Source organism: Pongo pygmaeus, chromosome 14 (genome assembly GCF_028885625.2).
Source record: "Pongo pygmaeus isolate AG05252 chromosome 14, NHGRI_mPonPyg2-v2.0_pri, whole genome shotgun sequence".
NCBI lineage: Eukaryota > Metazoa > Chordata > Mammalia > Primates > Hominidae > Pongo > Pongo pygmaeus.
In genome coordinates this window covers 40,715,397-40,738,754 of record NC_072387.2, presented here as the reverse complement: position 1 = coordinate 40,738,754, position 23,358 = coordinate 40,715,397, and the positions used below count along the sequence as shown (strand labels likewise).

The window sequence follows — 23,358 nt, the reverse complement described above, 5'->3', positions numbered from 1 at the left end:
GTTGAGCCCAGGAGTTTGAGACCAGCCTGGGCAACATAGTGGAACTCTGTCTCTACAAGAAATAAAAAAATGAGTTAGGTGTGGTGGCACATGTCTGTACTCCCAGCTACCTGGGAGGCTGAGGCAGGAAGACTGCTTGAGCCTGGGAGGCTGAGCCCGCAGTAAGCTGTGATTTCATGCACTTCAGCCTAGGTGACAGAATGAGACCCTGTCTCTAAAACAAAAACAAAAACTTATGAAGATTGTTTCCACATACTTTAAAAATTGCTATAAACTAGTCTTTTAATAAATATATGTTCATTTTGATGCCTAGTAAAATAAACTACATGAAAAATCTTAGACTATAGGTGTACTTTCTGTTACAATTTCTGATAGTTTTTAAAAATTTTTATTAATACACAATAGATGTACATTTTTCAGGGTAGATGTGATCATTTGATACAGGCATTTAATGTGTAAATATCAAATCAGGGTAATTGGGATATCCTTCATCTTAAATATTTATTTTTTCTTTATGCTAGGAACATTTGAATTATTCTCTTCTAGCTATTTTGAAATGTTTCATAGATTACTGTTAACTTGAATAGCTTTTTTTTAAAAAAATTGAATGTTATAAAATTTGCTTTATTTTTCTTCTCTTACTTTGACTACTGGGGCCTCAAGGTTAGGTTAATGTTAAGTTGTAGTTTTCCTTAGTCAGGAGTTAAGACACCAACTGTCTTACCCTCCCCTTAGCTTGGCACATATTCTTTTACTCTTGTTTTAATATTCTTCCACATAAGCTATAAGGTTTGTTTGTGCTTTTGTCAGTAGGAACAGCATTATTAAATATTACTGAGTCACATCAAAGAACCATTAATCTAGTTGTAAAGAACACGGTCCCAAGGCGGTCATTTTGTCCAACTCCATGGTGCTTCCTTCAGCCCAACAATGGGTATGGTGGAAGAGATGCCCCACTCCTGAGGTGTGTTAACACAGCAGCCTGGGGTGGTGTTTCTGAACAACACTGTCTCTGTAGGCTCTTTGCCTATAAGGACTGTAAAGAAAGGAGTAAATCGCTGTCCTCCGAGATGGGTTACTGAGAGGATAAGGGAAAGGGGACTGGTGGTGTTTGGACAGCTTATCCACCTCTGGGGCTATGACATTTCTCTTATTTTCATTCACTTACCAAATAAACACTTTAAAATGCCTACGATGTACAGCACAGTAGACTAATCACTGAGGATGGAAATATGTGTAAGACAGGGTGTCCAATCTTTTGGCTTCCCTGGGCCACACTGGAAGAAGAACTGTCTACGCTAACACAATAGCTGATGAGCTAAAAAAAATAAAATCACACACACTCAAAATCTCATAATCTTTTAAGAAAGTTTATGAATTTGTGTTGGGCCACATTCAAAGCTGTCCTGGGCCGCATGTGGCCTGTGGGCTGCAGGTTGGACAAGCTTGGTGTAAGAGATACACAGTCTCTCTGTGTTCTCTAGGAATTAAAATCTGGTGGTTGAGATAAGTGTGTCTGTAAGCACCCATACATCAACATGACAGGGATTACAAGGAAGGAAGGGTGATAAGTAGATTGAGGAGAAAAAAGGATTTTAGGCTGAGGGCACAGCCTACTTTCATAGAAAAAAAAGAATACAGTAGACAAATAGTGTAGGTGCTATATGGGATCAATGGAATAGTGGTATCCATTGGGAGAGCATATTCATAGACATGTTTGCACATATATATGAATATGACCAATCAATGTTATAGGGAGATGAACAGTCAGTATAAAAGAATCTGACATGTATGAATATGTGTGATATATATGGGTAGATAATTCCATCAGGCTTTCTAATGACCAGCAGAGATATGGTGACAGAGCAGGAGTAAGAGCTAAACAAGAAAATCTCTTTTGAAGATGTTCTGTGGTCTTGATATTAGAGAGATTACTGGCTTCTTAAGTTCAAAGGCACCACTAAAAACTCTAGGCAGGACACTCAGAACTCTGGCCCTAAACAGGACTTTGTAATGAGATGGTAATACATGGAGATCTATCATCTTTCTACCTCAAATAAAATTCAGACGGGAAACTCAGACAAAACAATAAATGATCAAGAATGTTATACTCTAGTGAGAAAGTAAAAATATCTTTAGAGAAATACTGTGACTTTTATCATGAGGTAGTTTTCCAAAGAAGGTAATATTAATAGCAAATATAGATTTTAAAAAATAACATGCTAATTAATAATCTTGTACCTTCACTAATATGTGGAGTATAAAAACCTTTATTCTTTCCTGAGAAAGAAATAAAAGCCTTTATTAGAGAACTACAAAGGACAAGGTCTATAATTCATGATCTGCTGGGTTTGGGCTTTTAGTCTGAAGGGAAGCTCGTATGGATGAGCATCTGCCTAAAGGTAACACAGCTGCCCAGTGATGCAGTGAGGAGTCTGGCTGGTGCCTGAATTAGGGAAGGAGCCTTCAGAGCCCCAAGGGCAGGCAGCCCTGTGTCAGGTCATCTCCACGCCAGCCCCTGCTGTGCCCCAATACACATGATGAAATCCTCAGGATGCTCAGGAAGCACTGTGGGCTTGCTGGGGCATTTTGGGCTAAGTGAGTTATTTTTACCACTTGATCCCCTAAATTGCCTTTAATATGAATTAATGTGCATCTCATCCTTATTACTCATTTCTTAAGTAAAAGGGCTCCCTCATCACCTTTTACTATAAAATGCTCAGCTGAAGGCGTTTCCAACACCGTGAGGACCATCCTAATTTTCATTTTTTTTAAATTGAGTTTTGTTTTTCTCTCCTGGTTTGTCTCCCTGCTCTTCACAATCAGCTGCAGGAAAGAGTGACTCTGATTTGACTACTGATGAGTAGTTCATAGGCAAGGCACTAAGAAGGCTGAGATAGGGGGGAAATATTATTATTAAAGAGCTAATGTGGAGGGAATGGAGATTTTGTTTAGCAGGAAAAGATAGTGTTTTGGTTAACCAAGACAGGACAAAGCAAAAGTAAAATAAGAATAATCATGTTTCATAGAACTCATCTCAAGATGACTACTCTATCCCTAAGAAATTATTCAACAATTAGATTTGAAAATTTCACACAGCAGTTCTAATTCCAGATGGTCTGTGTCCATTAGCAGAACAACTCATGGTTTTTACTAAGCCCTGGGGTAAGTGGAATTCCACCACCACCAGAACAACACCTTTCTTAATCTTTCTCTTCTCTGACTTTGCACAGAAATAACTGTTATCTTTAGGGATATACTGAGTAGAGTTGGAAAGTAAGTCTGAGTTTCTAAAAACAAAGAAGGATTTTTATGTATGTGCAAAATTTATGAAACTCCACAAACCTGTATTGATGTCTTTGTATAGATTATTGCAGAACATTACACTGGATGTTAAGTCAAATTTGTGTACCAACCTTTCATCAGATTCTTTCAATATCTTGTTCTCCTCAGCATCTGGGAAATTGTCCTGGCCAGCAACCACTGTATTGCTGCTAGAGGTGGTTCCTGTAGATGGGATTGGAAGAAAAACACTTATAAAAAGATGCAAGCTGAGGGATCAAGCTCAAGTCTCAAGTAATTCCAGGGAAAGATTTCCTGTAAAATCTTATGTTTGGAAGATTTTTTACATCTTCTGCACAATCTCAGACATTCTAAACAATCTTCCAAGCCCACACCACTGAAATGAGAGAATCGTAGACATCTGCTATGGTCAAACCAAATTCCTTAACTCTCGTAAAGCAAGCCTACATTCTTGAAACCTCTTCTTCCTGGCCACTTAGGTAATGAGCTTATTTATAGTGGCTGGCCCTGCTGTTGGCTGCTTTAGTATTTCTGGGTCCAGGAGTTACTAAACTAATGCTAGCGAAGTAAGGCCAAGTGCCTAGCACTTCTGATTACTGTGCTACTGCTTCCCTGTAAGAACACTGCTCTGGTGGCAGGGTATAGGGCAAACAGATGGCACAGTAGACTTGGGGAGGAGAGGAATTGGAAGGCAGTTACTGCATGAGGTCAGCAGAAGGGAGGCAGGCTTCAAGGAATTTGAGGAGGATGGCATATATTTCATGAAAGGTTGCTGAGACACCAATTAACCAAAAGTGATAATACTTTTGGGGGGTATTTTAATCAACGCTGAAGGAATATTAGCCAAGGGAGGGTCCAGATACAAGAAGGAGGATCCAGAAATGAGATTCCTGAGTGGCTGCAGTGTCCTGGCTGGGATCGGCTGAAATACAAAGTTCTGTGATGGAGGATGCTTGAGCCACAGATTCTCAGTCATCTTTACAAGATCATTTCATTAACCCTATGATCTCTAAGAGACTCAGTTATTCTCTTTTTTTTGAGACACAGTCTTGCTCTGTCGCCCAAGCTGGAGAGTAGTGGTGCAATCTTGGCTCACTGCCACCTCTGCCTCGTGGGTTCAAGCGATTCTCCTCCTGCAGCCTCCTGAGGAGCTGGGAGTACTGGTGTGTGCCACCACATCTGGCTAAGTTTTTGTATTTTTAGTAGAGACGGGGTTTTGTCATGTTGGCCAGGCAGGTCTTGAACTCCTGACTTCAGCCTCAGCCTCCCAAAGTGCTGGGATTACAGGCGTTAAGTCAAAACGCCCAGCCCATGTTTCAGTTATTCTTAAGCCATCTCTTAATTGAATGCACACACAGGAATAAGAAAAAAGTAACAAACACATTCTCATACCCTTTCAGGAATCTACATGAAGGAAACCCCAGGGATCTGTGACCAGGCGTCTGCCCGGTTGCTCTTCTTACCCGAGGCTGCTGCGGAGGCCTTGCTGCTGGCCGTGAAGCGGTAGAAGGGCGGGTTGTCGCAATGCTGGACGATGGGGTTCACGGGCTCTGTCTGCTGCAGCTCAAAGAGAAGCTCTTCCATGGTTTGAATGGTGTTGTTACGGCACAAGTATATTGCCACTTTTTTAATCTGAGAAGGAAAAAGAAAACAAGGGATGTTTCACAGAGCCTAGTCCACAGGAACACTAGGCCAGTAAACCTCTCATTTAGATAAGTGTGTCATCATGCAGGAGCTGTCACCGTGATAGCTAATCTTTGTGCTATCCTAGGATGAACCAAGGACTTGGATTAAAATTCACCTCTCTTCATCAGCACGTCTGACAACAGTGTATTCTTAAAGCCCTTACCTTTTCTAATGGCTAAGTTTTTAAAAGTTACTTTTGAGGTACGTGAATTCTATCTAAACTGAAAACGCGCCATCAAAGGTCTCATCTTCAGAAAGAATTTTATTTATACAAACCCTGGGAAAAAACTGCTAGCTATTTTTGTTTAAAAAGGAATCCAGTCCCCTGCTATTCTCTTCTCCCCAAGAAACAGATGAGTTTTAGCTGTTTTTATGGTTTTAAATTTTAAAAATAACTTTGGATTAAAGCTCCACATTATTGCAGGCCTCATAGTCCAACCTGAGCCCTGCAAGCTGCAGTGAGGCTTATGTGGACCCAAGGCATCAGGAAGGCATAAACCTGTCACAAAAACAACCAGCACAGAAATGCCAATTGAGTTTGGGTTTTAAAAATGCTGTCATTCTGTTGATCCTATCACTTTTAAATACCAACTGTAAATATCAGACATTTCAGAAGGATTTCTCCGTGCTTACTTCTCTCTTCTACCACTTGAATTTGAAGAGAAAAACCTGGATACTCTGCTTTCTTATTCTGTTTCAAGAGCATCAAGATGTAAACATGAAACATTCTTATTAGTAATAATACAACACTTTACTTAGTGTCTCTTACATAGTAGGTCCAATGTTTATAGAAGGCAGCTTTCGGTAACTGCTAGAAAAATATCCACCTGCTATATCAATAGGTTTCTGTGTCCCAAGGCTCAGAGCAAGGAGATGACAGAGGCATCAATAGCACACATAGCCTGTGTCTAGGGGGCAGAAGGGAACCTTTATGTAATATCTGGATGAGCTCACAGGAGATTCATGTGACTAACTGGACATTTCTATTTTAGTTGGAGCAAAGAGCACATTCTGACTTGCAAATTGCACATGGGAGTCCCTGCAGGAATAATCACTCTTGAAGGGCTGGGAGACACTTACATAGGGTAGGAGAACTGTGTCACTGCTGACCCCACAGAGGCTAATCAGGAACTGCAAGGTGATCCTCAGGTTGTTGCTCCATTTCTCATTGTTGGCTAAAGCATTCCAAGCATTTTCCATTTCTGGCCCAGGAACTTCATCTCCATACTATAACAAAATAAAAACCGGCCCAAGAGATGTGTGAAAACTGTAAGGATGCAAAAGGTTTGACTGAAAGTAGTTTTGAGGGTCATGACCATCTCAAAATCATAAGAAGGGGGAAACATGACCATTTATCAGAAAGATGCCATCTTTCAGTAAACAGTAATTAATAATGCACAAATCAGTCATGCACAATACCTATTCATGTGAGTTTTTTAAATATTAGGCTTATTTTTATTTTTATTATCATTCTTAAAATTGCTGTAAAATACGCATAACATAAAGTTTACCATCACCACCATTTGTAAGTGTACAGCCTGTGGCATTAAGTCCATTCATATTTCTGTGCAACCATCACCACTATTTATCCCCATTCATGTGATTTTTAAAGGAATCCCATTTTCCCTGGGGTTTGACTAACCCAGGGTTTTTTTCTGATGATGGAGCCATGCTATTTGAAGCACATTTCCTCTGAGTTTACCTTGGCTGTCATGTACATGAGGTTGTTCAGGACCAGTGACGTGGCTTCTGGAGAGCCCCAGCCATTTCCTCTCAGCCCGTGAGAAGCAGTCACGTCACCTTCCCGGTCCTTGACTTCATCCTCTGGGCTGCTGGGGCTCGACCCCGGGAGGAGGAGCCTGCTGTCCACCAGCTCAATGTTGTGCAGCCAGGGCAGCAGGTAGGTAAGCATGATCTGGCGCCCGTTGGGGTGTGTTGTGGGGAATCGCTGGCTTACCTCTAAAGAGAATTGCAGTGACAGAGAGTCATCCACACCTTATTCCACGAAAATAAATTGAAATTCAAATGCCAACTTGTAGACTGAACAGTGTCCTACATTTACAAAACATTTTCATTTACAGGAGCTCCCCAAGGCCACAGAATCATAAAACCAAGGCTTGTCTGCAAGCTTGTTGCTCCACATCTGGTGCCCTGTGCAGGAAAGTGTATACCACTGTGGGGCAAGCACAGGCTTGGTAAAAGTGGAGTGAGTTCAAATCTACTGCTAGTGGAAGATGTATATCAGAGGGTGGACAAAATAAGGGACTCGGAGTTAGAAGGGCATGTGTTCAGATTCCAGATCCACCACATACTAGTGGCATGTGACTCTGGGCTAGTTACTTAACATCTTTGCTCCTCAGTTCCCTTGTCGGTAAAATGGGACTGATAGGGCCCCACATCAGGCTACTGTAATGACTAAAAGATATAATCATAATGAATGCAATGTGCTCAGCACAGGGCCTATCATCCATCAGGCTCTTATAAATTGTGGTTAGGATCAGTCTAACACCAATGATTATCTTTCCACTGACCTAGTGTCTTACAAAGTGTCTTCCATGAAACATTGGCTGTTAAAAAGTGACATGTGGATCTCTAGGAAGAATAAATCCACTTTGCAGAGTCGTCTTGAAAACTGCTAAGCATGTGGAAGGTGCCTGCCAAGGGCTGCATGTCCCCTGTGAGACACGTGAGTCCAAACAGTGAAGCCCTAGGTCTGGTCCAGTCATTTCACCATTACTTTCTCTCAGAGCATTTTGGCATTGTTTCACTGCCAGCAGCATTTAATTTTATAATCCAAATAAACTTTCTATTTTATATACAGAAGCACAGCATTATGTATATGCAGTAGGCTCCGATGTAATCTATCTCTCATATCTAGAGAAGAAGGTATTTTATCCTCAGGGAAATTAGAAAGCTTGGTCTCATACAGGTGTTATGATCCAGTGTGGCAATGCAGTCTCGCTTAGAGGGCTCATGGCTGCTAAATAATAGAACAACACAGATGCCAGGAATTATACCAAGATAATTCACTGGATCTTCTGAAACAGCAGCTTTAATCGATTTGGCCCTTTTCATAAAATTAAAGTTATAATTTTTTATTTTGGAGACCATAATGTTATATCACAATAATCAGACAGTGCTAAGTTATTATGTTTTATATAGGTCAAAATTTCAAAATTTACTTGATTTCTACATTTATGGATGTGACTGATGTATGTGACTGTTATGTCACATCCTCAAATCCTTATAAAATCAGAAAATTCATTTGTCCCAAGGTACGGGGCATTTTCTAGGTGCAAGCCACTGTGCTAGACACGACAAAGACAGCAAAGACTGACAAATGATGCAGTTCCTGTCCCTAAGAAAGAGACTCAGACAAATTATGTTGACAAATCACTCTGGGGCAAGGGAAACAGTGACAAATGAAATCAGAAAGGCACAAACAGAGCGCTTTGGGGGTTCGGTGGTGGAAAATGACTTCTGGGTGCAAAGACTCAGAATAGTTTTATGGTGGAAGAACTATTTAAACTCCACTAGAAGGATCTGGACTTTAAGAGGGGGAAAAAAATCCCAAAAATGAATAAAAGAGTAGTTATTCAAAAGACCTATCTTTTAACAATGGTATAAAAATCTATAGACTTTTTGGAACAAAGACTTATGCATTCCATAATTTGCTTGTTTATTATGTTAAATGCATTTTGTCTGACAGACATCAGCACCAAGAGGGCAGGGATGTCTGTCTGAGGTATCCCAAGCACCCAGGTAGCTCCTGGACAGTCAAGGGTAGTTCCCTTTTTAAAAGGGAACAAAAAAAGAAAAATGCCCTAGACATGCAAATAGCCCTCTATTCACTGCTCCACAAATACTTTAAATAAAATGTGAGACCACATCAGTGGGATGCTCTTGTTCAGTGGACCTGAACAATTTGTCTGGCCGTTTACAATAATTAGATCACTTGAAATTACAGGCAATAAAAATTTCACCACAGGGTTTATATTAAAAACAAGTGTTTGGAATCTATTATAACCTCCTAATTTTTCTGTGTTATTTTTAAAAAGTAATTTCCCCTAAGCCAAAACAGCCAAAAGGTAATTCTTCAAGGAAATGTAGGTTGAACCTGCTTGCAACTCATAGGAGCCTCTGATCTGGTTAAACTTGCTGGACTGTTTCTCTCCTCTCTCCTGAATTGTGAACCACTCCCGCTTTACTAGCATCTCCCTCTCAGCTAATAAACATGCTCCAATATCGCTCATCCTTAAAACTCCTCCTCTGACTCTGCACCCTGCTGGAGGGCCAGCCTCTCCTTCTACATTCTTTCTCAGCCAGGCCACTGTGATCTGGCTTCTGCCACTACCTCCCTGCAGAAACTACTGACAGTTACCAATGAATCTCGAAACTCAGAGAGTCATGTTCAGGTCTTCTCTTCTGGGATCTCTCTACTGCATTGGAGGCTGTGCACTGCTCACTCTCTCCTTCTAAATCTCTTTTTCCTCTACGTTTCCATGAAAACCTTCTCCTGAGTGTTCTCCCTCCATGCCTTCTCACCCTTCTGCTCTTCCTCGGACCAGTCTGCAAAAGTGGGGGTGTCCAGGCCCTTTCTTCCACTCTGTGCTCTCTCCATTCCTGATCTTATCCATGCCCGTGGCTCTAATCCCTTCCATCCTTCTGTGAGTTGCTAGCGCTGACCTCCCTCAGTTCAGGCTCATCCATACAGGAGGAAGTCCAGCAGAGGCATACACTCAACATCCTGGGCTGGGCTCCTGATCTCTGCCTTGCCCCAAACCTTCTCCTCTCCCTGTACTGGGTTTCTAGGAGGGTTATCACCACTGACCTCCCTGATGTCACAGCAGGCATTCTCTTCTGTGCCTTTGCTTGGCAGCTTTTCACTCTGGTTTCTCCTCTCCAGTCTCATTGGGCTGTCTTTGTTCAGGCCCTTATCATTTATTATTTCCTCCTTGGACTATTGCCATCGTTTCTTAACCATCCTCCTCTCTCCAGACTGGATGTTCACTAATCCACCCTCCACACTGCAACCAGGCTTTCAAAAATGCATTCTAATCTTGATACTCCCTCTTCTCGTTTGCAACTCATCAGTGGCTTTCAAAACCCCAGCAGCTTGCTGGGATGCTGTCTCTGTTTACAGAGCTCTGAAGGGGGATTCAAAAAGCACATATGGAAGATTGCTGGCCTACAAACCTTTTAGTGTACACAAAGCCTTCCAAGATATGATTTTGGCCTCTGCATCTGCCCACAACCATCTCTAGCTTTTCCTGTTCCTGCACGTTATGTTACCTAAACTGACTTCTATATAAACCCCCAATTACATCATGCTAGTTTATAACTCTAAGCCGATGCATATGCAATGGTCTCTTGGTCTGTAACGTCTATCAACTACTTGTCTGCTATGCAAATTTCTACTCCTTTCAAACTACAGCTTAGACATCAACTTCTCTCTGGGAAGTCTTTTCTGATATTCCTGGCCCAATAATTGATTAGTCCTTCAGCTACTGTCTAATACATTGAGCATTTTTCTTTTTTAAAAAGTTGCATTTGCTATACTGTATCAAAATCATTTGATTGCACATCTATATATTCTTTTTTTTTTTGAGACAGAGTCTCGCTCTGTCGCCCAGGCTGGAGTGCAGTAGCACAATCTTGGCTCACTGCAACCTCTGCTTCTTGGGTTCAAGCAATTTTCGTGCCTCAGCCTCCTGAGTAGCTGGGACTACAGGCATGTGCCACCATGCCCAACTAATTTTTGTATTTTTAGTAGAGACAGGGTTTCGCCATGTTGGCCAGGCTGGTCTCAAACTCCTGGCCTCAAGTGGTCTACCTGCCTCAGCCTCCCAAGGTGCTGGGATACAGGCATAAGCCACTGTGCTTGGCTTGATTGCATATCTATCTTTTCTGCTAGACTATGAACCTTTGATGGGAGAGACTTTTATTTCCCTCTGTATTTCTGAAACCCAAGCACAGTGCCTAGCACGTAGGCAGCACTCAAATCTTGGGTGAAGTGCATAAAAATAAATTTTAGTTTTGCAAGAAGAGAATTAATTTACTAAAAAGGCTTTTATTGGGTCTCTCCATTGTTTCTGGTATTACACAAAGAAGTGACTAACTCTGCCTCAGGTAGATGGAGAGGTCTGCACAGTAGAGGTGGATGTTAAGTTAGATCTTATGGAAAGTTGAAGTTAGGAAGAAGGGGTGAGGGCCATTCAACAGCATGTACAGAAGCAAAGATTTACAAGAGGACCTGGAATGTTGGTCAAAGATTCAGTAGGATTGGAGTAGAGGATTCTTGAATGAAAAGGTAGAAAGCAAGTTTAGAAAAGTAGCTTTTTTTTGCCTGCCCCTTGGCTGAGTTCTAATTTTACAGCAATGGCTTTGGAGGAAGACAGATCTAGATTTAATTCTGACTTGGTTGCTTCCTAGCTATATGGTCTTGAGCAAATTATTTAACATGTCTAAACCTTAGTTTCTCATCTGTAGAACAATGATGATGGTGGTGGTGGTAGTTGTGATAATTCCATGCCAGGACTGGGCCAGCTGCTTGGTTTTCATTAGATCACTTTAATCTTCACATCCTATGGGGTAGTCATTACTATTACAGATAAGGAATGTAATTTAGAGGTTCTGTGACTTGTCCACAGTCAAACAACTAGTGAAAGGTTGCCTGACTCCAAAGCCTCTGTTCTAACCACTGTACTATACCAGGGTTTATAAATATTAAGTGATGAATGCAATGCACATAAAGTGCCTAGCATGGAGCCTGGTACCTACTATCCACTCACTAAATGTAGGCTGTTATCAGCTATTTTTAGGACAATTGGGCAGAGAAGTTTGAGTTAAGAAGTGCTGTACATATTTGGCTTTGCATAGTGGATGGACTGCCACATGGAAGATAAACTGTAGTTAGGTAATGCAGAGGCAGGGAAGGACTGAGGAAGATCTGGACAAAGCAGTGGTGAGGTGGTGATAGAGATGGAAAAACAGGATGAATTCAAGAGGCCAAAGTCTGTCTCTTGGCAAAGTGCTACATAAGCTTAGGCAAGAAGTTAGGTGACAAATGAATTTTTATCCTACAGGTGGCAATCCATCCACTATGCAAAGCCAAATTCACAAAAACTATTTATGAAGATTGTAAAGAATATGCAAAAATTCAAACTTTCAACAACTTATATATGTAGCAAAATACAAGCTACAAAACACCACCACTATCACAACCACCAAACAACTTGCAGCAATTATATGTATTATAAATTATACTGTTCATATTTAGCTTTTGTGGGATATTAGTTTCTTTGGGAAATTTATATATATAATGTATGCAGAAGTTAGTATTATTAATCTAAGCACCTTGCATTTGTCATATGTATGTTTATGCCTATACTGCTTTAGATAAAGAACTTTTTTCATTTATCAATTATAGAATTTACTTTCATATGTAACTGGATCTAGCCCACAGTAATTCTGACCTACAAACTTAGCATCACTAATTATCACTCTAAGATTTTTTTTTTTTTTTGAGACAGAGTCTCACTTTGTTGCCCAGGTCGGGGTACGGTGGTGCAATCTCGGCTCACTGCAACCTCTGCCTCCTGGGTTCAAGTGATTCTCCTGCCTCAGCCTCCTAAGTAGTTGGGATTACAGGCACGTGCCACCACACCTGGCTAATTTTTGTATTTTTAGTAGTGACAGGGTTTCACCATGTTGGCCAGGCTGGTCTCGAACTCCTGATTCAAGTGATCTGCCTGCCTTGGCCTCCCAAAGTGCTGGGATTACAGGAATGAGTGGCATCATCCCTGGTCATAACTCTAAAATTAAACTAGAATTTAAAAAGAAAAATTACTTAGAGCAAAGAAATGATCACATATGTCATTATTAGAAATGATCACATATGTCATTATTGACTATTGCCTGGTACCTGAGAAGAGCGGGAGTGTGAGCTCAGGGTACATCCTGGCCAGCTCACATGACAAGAGGGCGAGTGACATGCTGTAGAGGGGTGGCAGCGGGCCGTGTGTTCCATAGAGAATACTTCCCGGTCTTTGCTCAGCGACTTTCTTTGAGTATACAAAAAGCTTTGCTTCAAGGATCTATAAAGATGTAGGAAAGTAAAAAGTAGTATGAAAAATATTAGCTGGATATCTCATGAGCATTTGTATTTAACAAAGGTTAGAAGTAACAAAATTAATTAATTCCCATTTAAAAATAGTATTAAAGGTAAAACATCAGTTTAATTAGTACGTTTACAAAAGATTATATAATTGCTTTCTCACTCTTCATAGCCACAAACGATATGCAGAAATAAACAAAGGCCTATCAATAAACAGCAATTAGGTAATCAACTACCATTTCTATTTTCTGTACTCAAGGATGGATATTTTCTATGCCAGTAAATGATACGTGCCTGCATGAGCTGCATGGAGATTTCATAAATCTCTCTGTTGGTGTCAGAGGCCTTGAATAGAACAAGGTTTAACAATGTCACTATGTCGAAGGGATAGTTCCTAAAAACACAACAGAACAAAACAAAAAAAAAGCATGGTTTATAAGACAGCGTGGCTACATTGTCACCTCTTAAAATTCTAGCTGGCGTGCTGACCTCCGTCACTTATAGTGGCATTCCTACCCCCATCTGGCCATTTTTTGCTTCCTTCTTTTGCTATTTATCAGTAGATAAAGGAAAATGACTTTATTTTGGTTTGAAATTAAATACTGGGACACCAGGATAAAAGAACACAAAAGTCTATCTGATGCAAACGGACTTTAATGCAAACCAACAAGTGAAAAAGACAGAAAAGGATACATGTACTAAATTTCTCAATAGCTCACCAAATTAATATTTTCATTTGATTCTTCTAAATTTATTAAGTGCCAAACAACTATCAGGAACACCATGCAAAGTACCAATGATACAAAGATAGCAAGGCTGGTCCCAGTCCTTAAGGAGGGCTTACAGTTTAGTCATGGAGACAGTCTGTACAGTCTAGTTCTGATGAGTGTTGTTGGAACATCCACAGCATGCTACAAGAATCCTGATGAGGGACACCTACATTAGATGGGGGGGAGGGAAGTCTTTTCTGAAGAGGAAACAAGTAAAATGGGTCTTGAAGCACCAGGTGACATTAGCCAGGTCACGGAAGGCGTAGTACAGGAATGTTCCAGATAGAGAGGACAGCATTTTGAAAGATTACAAGAATGAAACAGCAGATACCTATTGTAAAAGGGAAGAATCTTTGTGTAGTAGACTGAATAAAATAAGTAGAGGAACAGAAGGAAGTGAGGCTAGGCCAGTAGGTGGGTTCAGAAGATGACCAGCCTATGGACTTCACCCTAAGGGAGAAGCACTACAGGATTTGCCCTGGGGAGGGAGGCAATGGCATTCACTTTTTGAAGAATCACTCTGGCTGCTGTGTGGAGAATGGATTGTATGGGGCCAAGAGTGGAAGCTATTACAAGAATGCAAATGGGAACTGATGAGGGCTTGAATTAGAGCAGAAACAGTAGAGACAGAAGGAAGGGAGAGATCTGAGGAACACTAAGGAGATAAAATCAGCAGGATTTGGTAACTGATAGCATGTGTGGGATGGGGGGAGAGGAACACAGAACAGATTATGTGGCAATTGGCAGTATAACCATATAGAATAGAGAGATTAGATCCATTTTTTTCTTGCTATGTAATCCTATTTAAAGATGTTATCTTTTCACCATATGTATTTTCTTAGATTATAGTGGAAAAGAAGCTATAAGTAGAAAACTCCTGGTGAGTTGAACTTTTTCTTTTCTTCTCTCTCTTTTTTATTTTTGAGACAAGGTCTCACTGTTGCCCAGGCTGGAGTGCAGTGGCGTGATCATGGCTCACTGCTGTCTTCACCTCCTGGGTTCAGGTGATCCTCCCGACTTGGCCTCCCAAAGTGTTGGGATTACAGGTGTGAACAACTGCACCTGGCTGAGTTGAACAATTGAACGGTTTATATGTAGAAGGTGGGTTACTACTATTTATTTTCAAACAAACTTCAGGAAGAAAAAGATAGTTTGAAGATGAAAAAACATATTAGTTGTTTTTCCTTGGGAATCTTTTTTTTGATTCTACATAATTGCATTGTCTAAGAAGTTCTGTTTTAGAACAATCACTGCTTTGGTTTGAATGTTTGCCCCACCAAAACTCATGCTGAAATTTAATCCCCATTGTGGCAGTATTGAGAACTGGGGCCTTTAAGTGGTGACTGGGTCACGAGACTGCCCTCATGAATGGATTAATCTATTCATGGATTAATGGATTGACACATATCATAGGAGTGGGACCAGTAGCTTTATAAGAGGAGGAAGAGAAGCTAGCATGTTCAACTCTCCTGCCATGTGAAGCCTTGAGCCATCTCAGGACTCTGCAGAGAGTCCACATCAGCAAGAAGGCCCTCATCAGATGAGGCCCCTTGACCGTGGACATAGTCTCTATAACTGTAAGAAATAAATTGCTTTCTCTATAAATTATCCAGTTCCAGGTATTCTGTTATAGGCAACAGAAAACAGAATGAGACAATCACCCTTCCAGAAAGGCATGTCCTACTATGAATACATCCCATTTTACATTAAGTTCAGTGAGAAATTATAGTAAGAATTGGTTAAACACATGAAAAAGTTTTTCTACTTTTAACATTACTTGAATATTAATTTTTATGACATGAATATATTTTTCTTCTAAAAGATTCAAGCAACACATAGGGCTAGAGGGTCTGCCCTGAAGATGGTTCACTCACAGGGCTGCAAGTTGGTGTTGCTTGCAGGTAGGCGAGTAGAATAAAATGTAGAAGTATCTCATGTCCTTTCATTCTCCCAATTGTTAATCTTATCCAAGAGGCAATTACTGTCAACATTTTGATATTTCAGCTGTCTTCCAAGACTATATATGAACATTTGCATCAAAATACCTCTCCTTCAATGCACAGGGTTTTAAACATAAATGTGATTACACCACCTGTCTGTACTGTTTGATGATATGCATTTTCACCGAGCTATAAGGCTCACTTCAGTCTTCCTAATAGCTGTCACATATTCCATTCTAGGAACATATCATAAACAACTACTCTTGTAATGCGTACTGTGGTGTGCCACCTAGATCCTTCTTTCAGGATGGAGGCACTCAATCCTCCAGCTAAACTGATGGCAGCTGAATCCTTGATCTGAAGCCTTCTCTGGGAACTGCCTTCAACCAGAGGTTTGCCTAGGTCAAGGTCATATCTGTTCCCCAGCAGCAGCTCTAGTGGGAATGACTGAGGTTTCTTTTCTCTTCCCAGTCCTAATTCCTTCATTTCCCCATAGATGTTGACCCCAAGGGCCCACCCTAATAAATGTCCTGCATTCATATATCCATCTCAGTCTATTTCCTGGGAAGTCCAACTTTTGACATGCATTGGTAGACATTTTAGACTGTTTTCACTTTTTCATTATTATAGTGCCACAAACACCAAATGTGCTGGCCTTTCTTTAGAAAAAATTCATAGAGCGGTCATGCAGGGTCAAAGGGCACATTTAAAATTTTGGTAGATACTGATATATTGGCGTCCAAAATAGATTTATTAATTTTTAACTCCAAAATGATTATTTTTCTGTAACTTGTATTTTTAAATAAACACAAGTTTATTTAAACTTGTGGTGGGTCTGATGAAAAATTGGGGAACTACCCCCAGATGATGGTGGTGATGATGACGAGTGCAAGAATGATGTTGAATGATGGGTGACATTGATGTTATTATGTGCTTACTTTGTGCCAGGTACTGTGCCAAGACCTTTACTTAGATTTGTTATTTAATCTTCACAACAAGCATGCAAGGCCTAGAGAAAAGTACTTGCTTTAGGTCATGTAGAAGTGGTGGAGCCCAGACTCCTAGATAAGTCTGACTTCAAAGAATTCAAGCTCTTATCCACAATGCTCTCAGTCTCCTAGACAGCCCACAATAGTGCATTTCATAGCCAGTGTAGTTTGGAATTGTTACAAATTGCCGTATCTCGGAACAGACCTTTCTGCCTATAAAAGTAGAAAGGAAACTCCCTTCTGAGCCTTATAGTAGCAAAGATGCTTTACCTATGTCTCTGTCTTCTGACATTGGAATTTAACACTAATACATTTATATATATACAAATATACATATATATGAGCCAAATATATTGCTGGATCACTGCAGATTTAAAGGCAGGAAAGGGGTAGACAAAGCCTCCCTCTTACTAGGCAGGGCCATGCACTTGACCTTGTCATCAGAGCATTTATTTTGTTGTTGAAGAATGAGCTATTAAATTCATAAGCAACAACACTGAAAGGAATAACAGATTCAGAAAATGAAAGAAACCCAGAGGAGGAAACAATGAAAGAGATTTCAAATAAGCAAAAGCGTACAAATAAAGTATCTGTACTTAGATGTTGAAAACAGGCTGAGAAATGGAATCTTATACCTTTCAATATTTAATTATTCAGCATAGGCAGAGCAAGGATAAAAGATAAAGACAGCTGTGATCATATCAAATAAAAATCAAATGATAAAATAAATATGGGAGGTAGATATGACTTAAAAAGTAAACAAGAAATAAAACTATTTAGAAGAGAGGAGATGTTGAAGCATTTGGGAAATGTCCGCTACTCTGGCTTACCTAGTACTATGTGACAAAGCTTAAGATGGCTCTGAGGTATTCTGAAGAGAAAGATTTTACTGGCTAATTGAGGGGATTACTTCACAGCTGTTCTCCTGCAACAACTATTGAATGACATTATTTATGGGGTATTTACCATTTGTTAGGCCTTAGGCCAAGAGGTTGTTTTTGTTTAATCATTATTCTAACCCTATCCTCAGCCGCATTTTACTAGTGGGTAGGCATCTGCAGTAACTTGTTCAAGAACACACAGCTGCTTCATTAGAGGTGGAGTGAGGATTTGAACCCAAGATGGTATGTTTCTGGAGCCCAGATTCCCAACTCTGCTCTCCTGAAATACTCCAGATGGCTGACACAACCAAATAGGGCTATTTATCATCAGTTAGGGAGTTTGACTGGGATTTATGAATCATAAGCTTTGCCTGTCTTCCATGTTGATAGATGGATAATATTCCCTGAAGAAATACGGATTTACTTTTAAGAATTCAAGTTTGCTAGGCCTGACTTAAATTAGGAAGATTTATAGAAAGTTAACTTAAAGAAAAACAAACATACAAACAATGCCAACAAAAACCACCACCGAAAACAAATCCAACAAAGTTATTTAAAAATCAACACTTTGCACTTTGTTCTTACACACAATTCTAAAACATCTATTAAACACATTTTAAAAGTGTGTTGGAAGGTAAAAGTAAAAATAATGAAATTCTTAAGTATTTAATTAAAATGTGAAGAGAATTCTGGTGCGTTAAGCTAGTGATTGGAAATAGCCTATACTCTTAATACACAATTCACCTTGATTTATAACCTTGGAAAGTAATTTAGTTTCTTTCTCAATTTCCTTATCTATCTTATTCTAATCTCATTTGGAGCGAGGGAAAAATTAATTAGGACACACACAGAAGCCAAATAGTTATTTGAACTAAAGCTGCCTAACAAGTAAGCATTTTTTTTGTACTAAATTATAGTAGTGAGCTGTATCTAATAGCTTTTAATCAAATATATTAACATGTTTTATGAAAAATTTTGCAAAATTAATACTGCTAGTTCTACCATCACTTTCTATCTTTATCCTCATTTCCTTTGGTCCTATTCAAGTTCTGTTCTGACTTTCTATCTCCTAATATTACCAGAGTCATAGCATGGCATAGCTGTAGAGTTTTGACTAGAGAACAGTAAGTTCACAGCACATGCGTGCGTGCGCGCGTGTGTGCGCACACACACACACTCACACTCACACACAGTCCTTTACTGCTGGAAAAGTAACCAAAAAGAAGGATGTAGAGAACCATTTTTCCCCATTGCCACAGCTAATGAACACTGATATATTAATTATGCAAAAATGGCAAATCCTCTTTTCTAAAGCTAAAGTAGAAAATTTAAATCAACAAGAACATTTAAAAAAATTTAATCTTTTAGGTATTTTAAAGTCAATTATGAGTGGTTTCTTAATAAATAAATGTACTTATAAGCTGTCATATTCCTCTACAAATAAATCCAGGATATAATCATTCCTATTTGAAAAGGAGGAGATCATTATTTATCTTATAAGAATTCTTTGATTAGAAAATGACTTGTAGGAGTTACTGTGTAGATAACTTGCTTGAGAAACCTAAAATAAAATTCAGTTTGCATATGACTTTTCAGAAACATATTTCATAAGGTCTTCAGTTGCTTTTTAGAAGCAAACTTACAGAAGACAAATCAAGCAAGAGCTGAAAATACCACAATTGGTTTTGGAAAAAAGTACTGCAAACACAAGCACAATGACTGCTCAAGCCTCTCTGGAGGCCTGTCTAGACTACACAGGATGAGAATTTATGTGGAAAGAGCAAATTTAGGCAACAGCTGAAATTTTAAATTCTGAACATTCCCTGTGTTGAGAAATGGCAGAAACGCTGGTCACTATCTGGACAGTTGGGTTCAAGCCATTGCATTCTCCTGCCCTCTGCCCTTCCTTCAGAATAGATGAGTGTCATGAATGCAAATAGATATGCAGTATTTGTCTAAGAAACCAAGATAGTGTACAATGATACCTTAAAAAATACGTGGAACATAGCAGGTTTTATGACCTAATATTTTTGGGACTAGAGATATTATTGAAATTGAGACTATGTTGTTAAATTTATTAAGCACTTATTTGTGCTCCCTAACGAAAAATACCTAGATTTATTCAGAGAAATGCAGTGTAATATTTTGTGAGATGGCCATGCAATGCAATAAATTTGATTAGGATAGTTCAAGCCAAGTTCACTGGGAGAAGGGCAGCGAAGAGGTGAAACTTATTTTTGTCAAAGAAAGAAGTCCAAGCCATAGATTCTAAATATATTTTTTAAAATCAAAGGGTCATGTGAACAAAACTTTATTTTTAGAATGTTGAAATATCTGAAAATTAAAAAAAAGCACTCTTGACAAAGAGATTTTTGGAACAATGTTCTTTTGGTAATGTCATAAAGTATATTTTTTAGTAATGCTTATAACAGGAAATAAAACTTGATGGAAAATCAGGCAGTTTAGGTTATATTCATTTGCTCTAACTTTTATGGATATTAAAATCTACAATAAAAACTCTACTGCTGGAAGCTTTAGATATGAAATGTTATCTACTATCTTTATAAAAGAAAGATAAAAATTTTAAGGAGAAACTTGTCTCTCTAAATAGCATGTTCATTTTAGGTTTATTGAAAGTAGACGTCTTCCAAAATACCGCTCATATTAACTTAGACCTATAAGAGATTGGAATTTAAAACTAATTCACTTTTATTCTCTTGATCTGGTAGCTCAAGATAGCTATTTAAAGTGCAACATTTAATTAAAAAGGAAAATTGACAGTCTATATGAATATTTTCAAAAATAAATGAGCTGGTTTCCCTCAATTTTTCTGATACATAAGCTCTTTCTTGGGAATAGCTTATGCAACTTGGAGAACCTTTATTAACCCTTTCATGGTAGCTATGAACTTATTTCAGCACATAAATCATGCTGAATGGCTACACTGAATAACTAATTTATATAACAAAGGCAATGGTTTTAAAAGCGTAATCTATAGAACCTTTGGTGCCACATTTCCTTTTCTTTTTTTCCTTTCTGAAGTTTTGGATAAAGTGAGTTTAAAAATTTGAGGCCACTTCCTGGGTTTGGTTTTTTGTAAAGATGGCTGATGGGCTATAGTTCACCTTCATTATAAACATTTCTAGACATTCCTTTAATTCCTATAATGTTTCTTCTTTGTCATTTTCAAATCCTGCTGTAATACCTGACTGTGAATTTCCAGGCAATTAAAAAGAAAGGTACTATAACAACATATCATTTCCTGATAAAATGAGAAAAACCAATGGAACTGCAACCTAACAGGGAGTAGTTTACCTGCTGGGGACATACAGAACATTTTATATTCTCATCGAACTTACTTTGCTCATATAGTTGCAAAACAGCTCTCCGTCATTCATATCACAAAAAGTAACCCTAAATGTATTTGCCACTCATCACTGCTTATAAAGATTCATACCTGCTTCCACACACAGTTGCTATGGCTTTGAAGCAGCCAGACGCAAGTTGGTAGGAACCTGTGTAGCATCGGTCAATTGCCCAATTAAAAAGATTTATTTGGTCAGGATTAAGTTCCAGTAGCAAGACAACAACTTCGCAGCCAAGTTGATGAACCTGAGTACATGGAGCAAATCAATATTATTCGTATTTGATGAAACAATGTTCTAGAGAAAGATACAGATAAAGCTTAGTCAACATAAACTGAGTAAAATGAAAGGGAAGACTGAGCTTTCATTTTGGTTAATTTTTATGTCACATATTCTTCAAGAGAGTATGATGTCGCAACTGAAAACTGAAATGTATACATTAAATTTGATCATGTAAGTCTGTTACATAGGGTCCACCTATTCTCAATTTTTACCTCTGAAAAGGAGCGGCCGGGCGCAGTGGCTCACGCCTGGAATCCCAGCACTTTGGGAAGCTGAGGTGTCTGGATTACCTGAGGTCAGGAGTTCAAGACCAGCCTGGCCAACATGGTGTAACCCTGTCTCTACTGAAAATAGAAAAAATTAGCTGGGCGTGGTGGTGGGTGCCTGTAGTCCCAGCTACTCAGGAGGCTGAGGCAGGAGAATCACTTAAACCTGTGAGGTGGAGGTTGCAGTGAGCTGAGATCATGCCATTGCACTCCAGCCTGGGTGACAGAGTGAGACTAGGTCTCAAAAAAAAAAAAAAAAAAAGGACGAAGACTTTATTGGCAATTTTTTTGCATTTAAAATATTTCTGAAAAATATATGTATTTGGTTTAAAAAATCCAATATACAAAAGGATATCCTCTATGTATTAGCTCAGAGTATTGTGGGGGATCATTTGATGTTACCACCGTGCATGCAGAGTGGTCACTCACCTAAAGATTTTGATGCCAGTAGGAATAGTGATAAGTATAGTAGCAGATGTGAAGTATGCTTGTGTATCAATGTCTATTCCTACTACAAAGTCTCTTAAGGAAAAAATCAGAGGAAATATGATTATGAGGATTGGTTACTAAATATACTGTGTGAAGCTTAGCGGCCTATCTTTCAAAAAGAATTACAGTCTCAATAGACTCTTCTTAATCAAAGTTTTTTAATTAAAAAATCATACTAGATAGAATTAATAGGATGCTGAATTGATGATGCCTAAAGCTACTCTCAAATACTAGATGGTCAGTGATATGCACATTTGTCCAGGAGAAGCCTGGTGCCTAGAGGCTACGTATGTTACTTTCTTCTCAGAAAGTAACATTCTGGCCCGGAGTGGTGGCTCACACCTGTAATCCCAGCACTCTGAGAGGCCCAGGCAGGCGCATCACTTGAGGTCAGGAGTTTGAGACCAGCCTGGCCAATGTGGTGAAACCATATCTCCATCAAAAATACAAAATTAGCTGGACATGGTGGTGTGCGCCTGTAATCCCAGCTACTGGGGAGGCTGAGGCACGAGAATCACTTGAACCTGGGAGGCAGAGGTTGCAGTGAGCTGAGATGGCGCTACTGCACTCCAGCTGGGGCAATGGAGTGAGGCTCTGTCTCAAAAAAAAAAAAAAAAAAGTAACATTCTGGTGCCTCCTCTTAAAGTTGTTCACTCTTCTTGCCAATTGAAACCAGGTGGAAAAGGCAAGATTCTGGCTTCTTTATGTTTTTTTACTTACAAGGTTTGGGCCTAGGTGGGAGTGATATTCTAACTGGATGGTCAAACATCTTCAACCTAGTTTCCCCCAACTGGCTTTAAGTAATTAGCAGCAGATAAAAGCTGATGATATTATTGCAAATGGCTTAAAATAACATGTCTCTACTAAAAATACAAAAAATTAGCCAGGCGTGGTGGCAGGCACCTGTAGTCCCAGCTACTCGGGAGGCTGAGGCAGGAGAATGGCATGAACCTGGGAGGCGGAGGTTGCAGTGAGCCGAGATCGCGCCACCGCACTCCAGCCGGGGGGACAGAGCGAGACTCCGTCTCAAAAACAAAACAAAACAAAACAAAAAAAAACATGTCATTAAAAAGACTTGAGAGAAGAATCAAGCTTTTATTGTACTTTAGAAACTTATATTGAGGTATAAAATACACAGAAATAGTATATAATTCCTATGTATATCATGAGTCATTTTAGCACCCTCCTATGATCACCACCAGGTCAAAAACCAGAATATTACCAGCACCACTGAACCCTCCCCTGGGCACTCTCTTAAACACCAGCCTGTC

General features: G+C 39.4%; 1 protein-coding gene across 2 annotated transcripts in view; it reads right to left on the bottom strand.

Annotated features, from left to right (window-relative positions):
- FRY (FRY microtubule binding protein) overlaps positions 1-23,358 on the bottom strand; it is a 268,121-nt gene that overhangs the window by 82,708 nt on the left and 162,055 nt on the right. For both annotated transcript variants that reach the window (XM_063650744.1, XM_054446794.2), the window contains exons 29-35: positions 21,143-21,297; positions 13,400-13,499; positions 12,914-13,085; positions 6,692-6,948; positions 6,070-6,216; positions 4,767-4,935; positions 3,417-3,507 (exon numbers count right to left, since the gene is read on the bottom strand). In XM_063650744.1, coding sequence (XP_063506814.1) covers positions 3,417-3,507; positions 4,767-4,935; positions 6,070-6,216; positions 6,692-6,948; positions 12,914-13,085; positions 13,400-13,499; positions 21,143-21,297 — 1,091 coding nt within the window. The remainder of the gene's footprint in view (positions 1-3,416; positions 3,508-4,766; positions 4,936-6,069; positions 6,217-6,691; positions 6,949-12,913; positions 13,086-13,399; positions 13,500-21,142; positions 21,298-23,358) is intronic.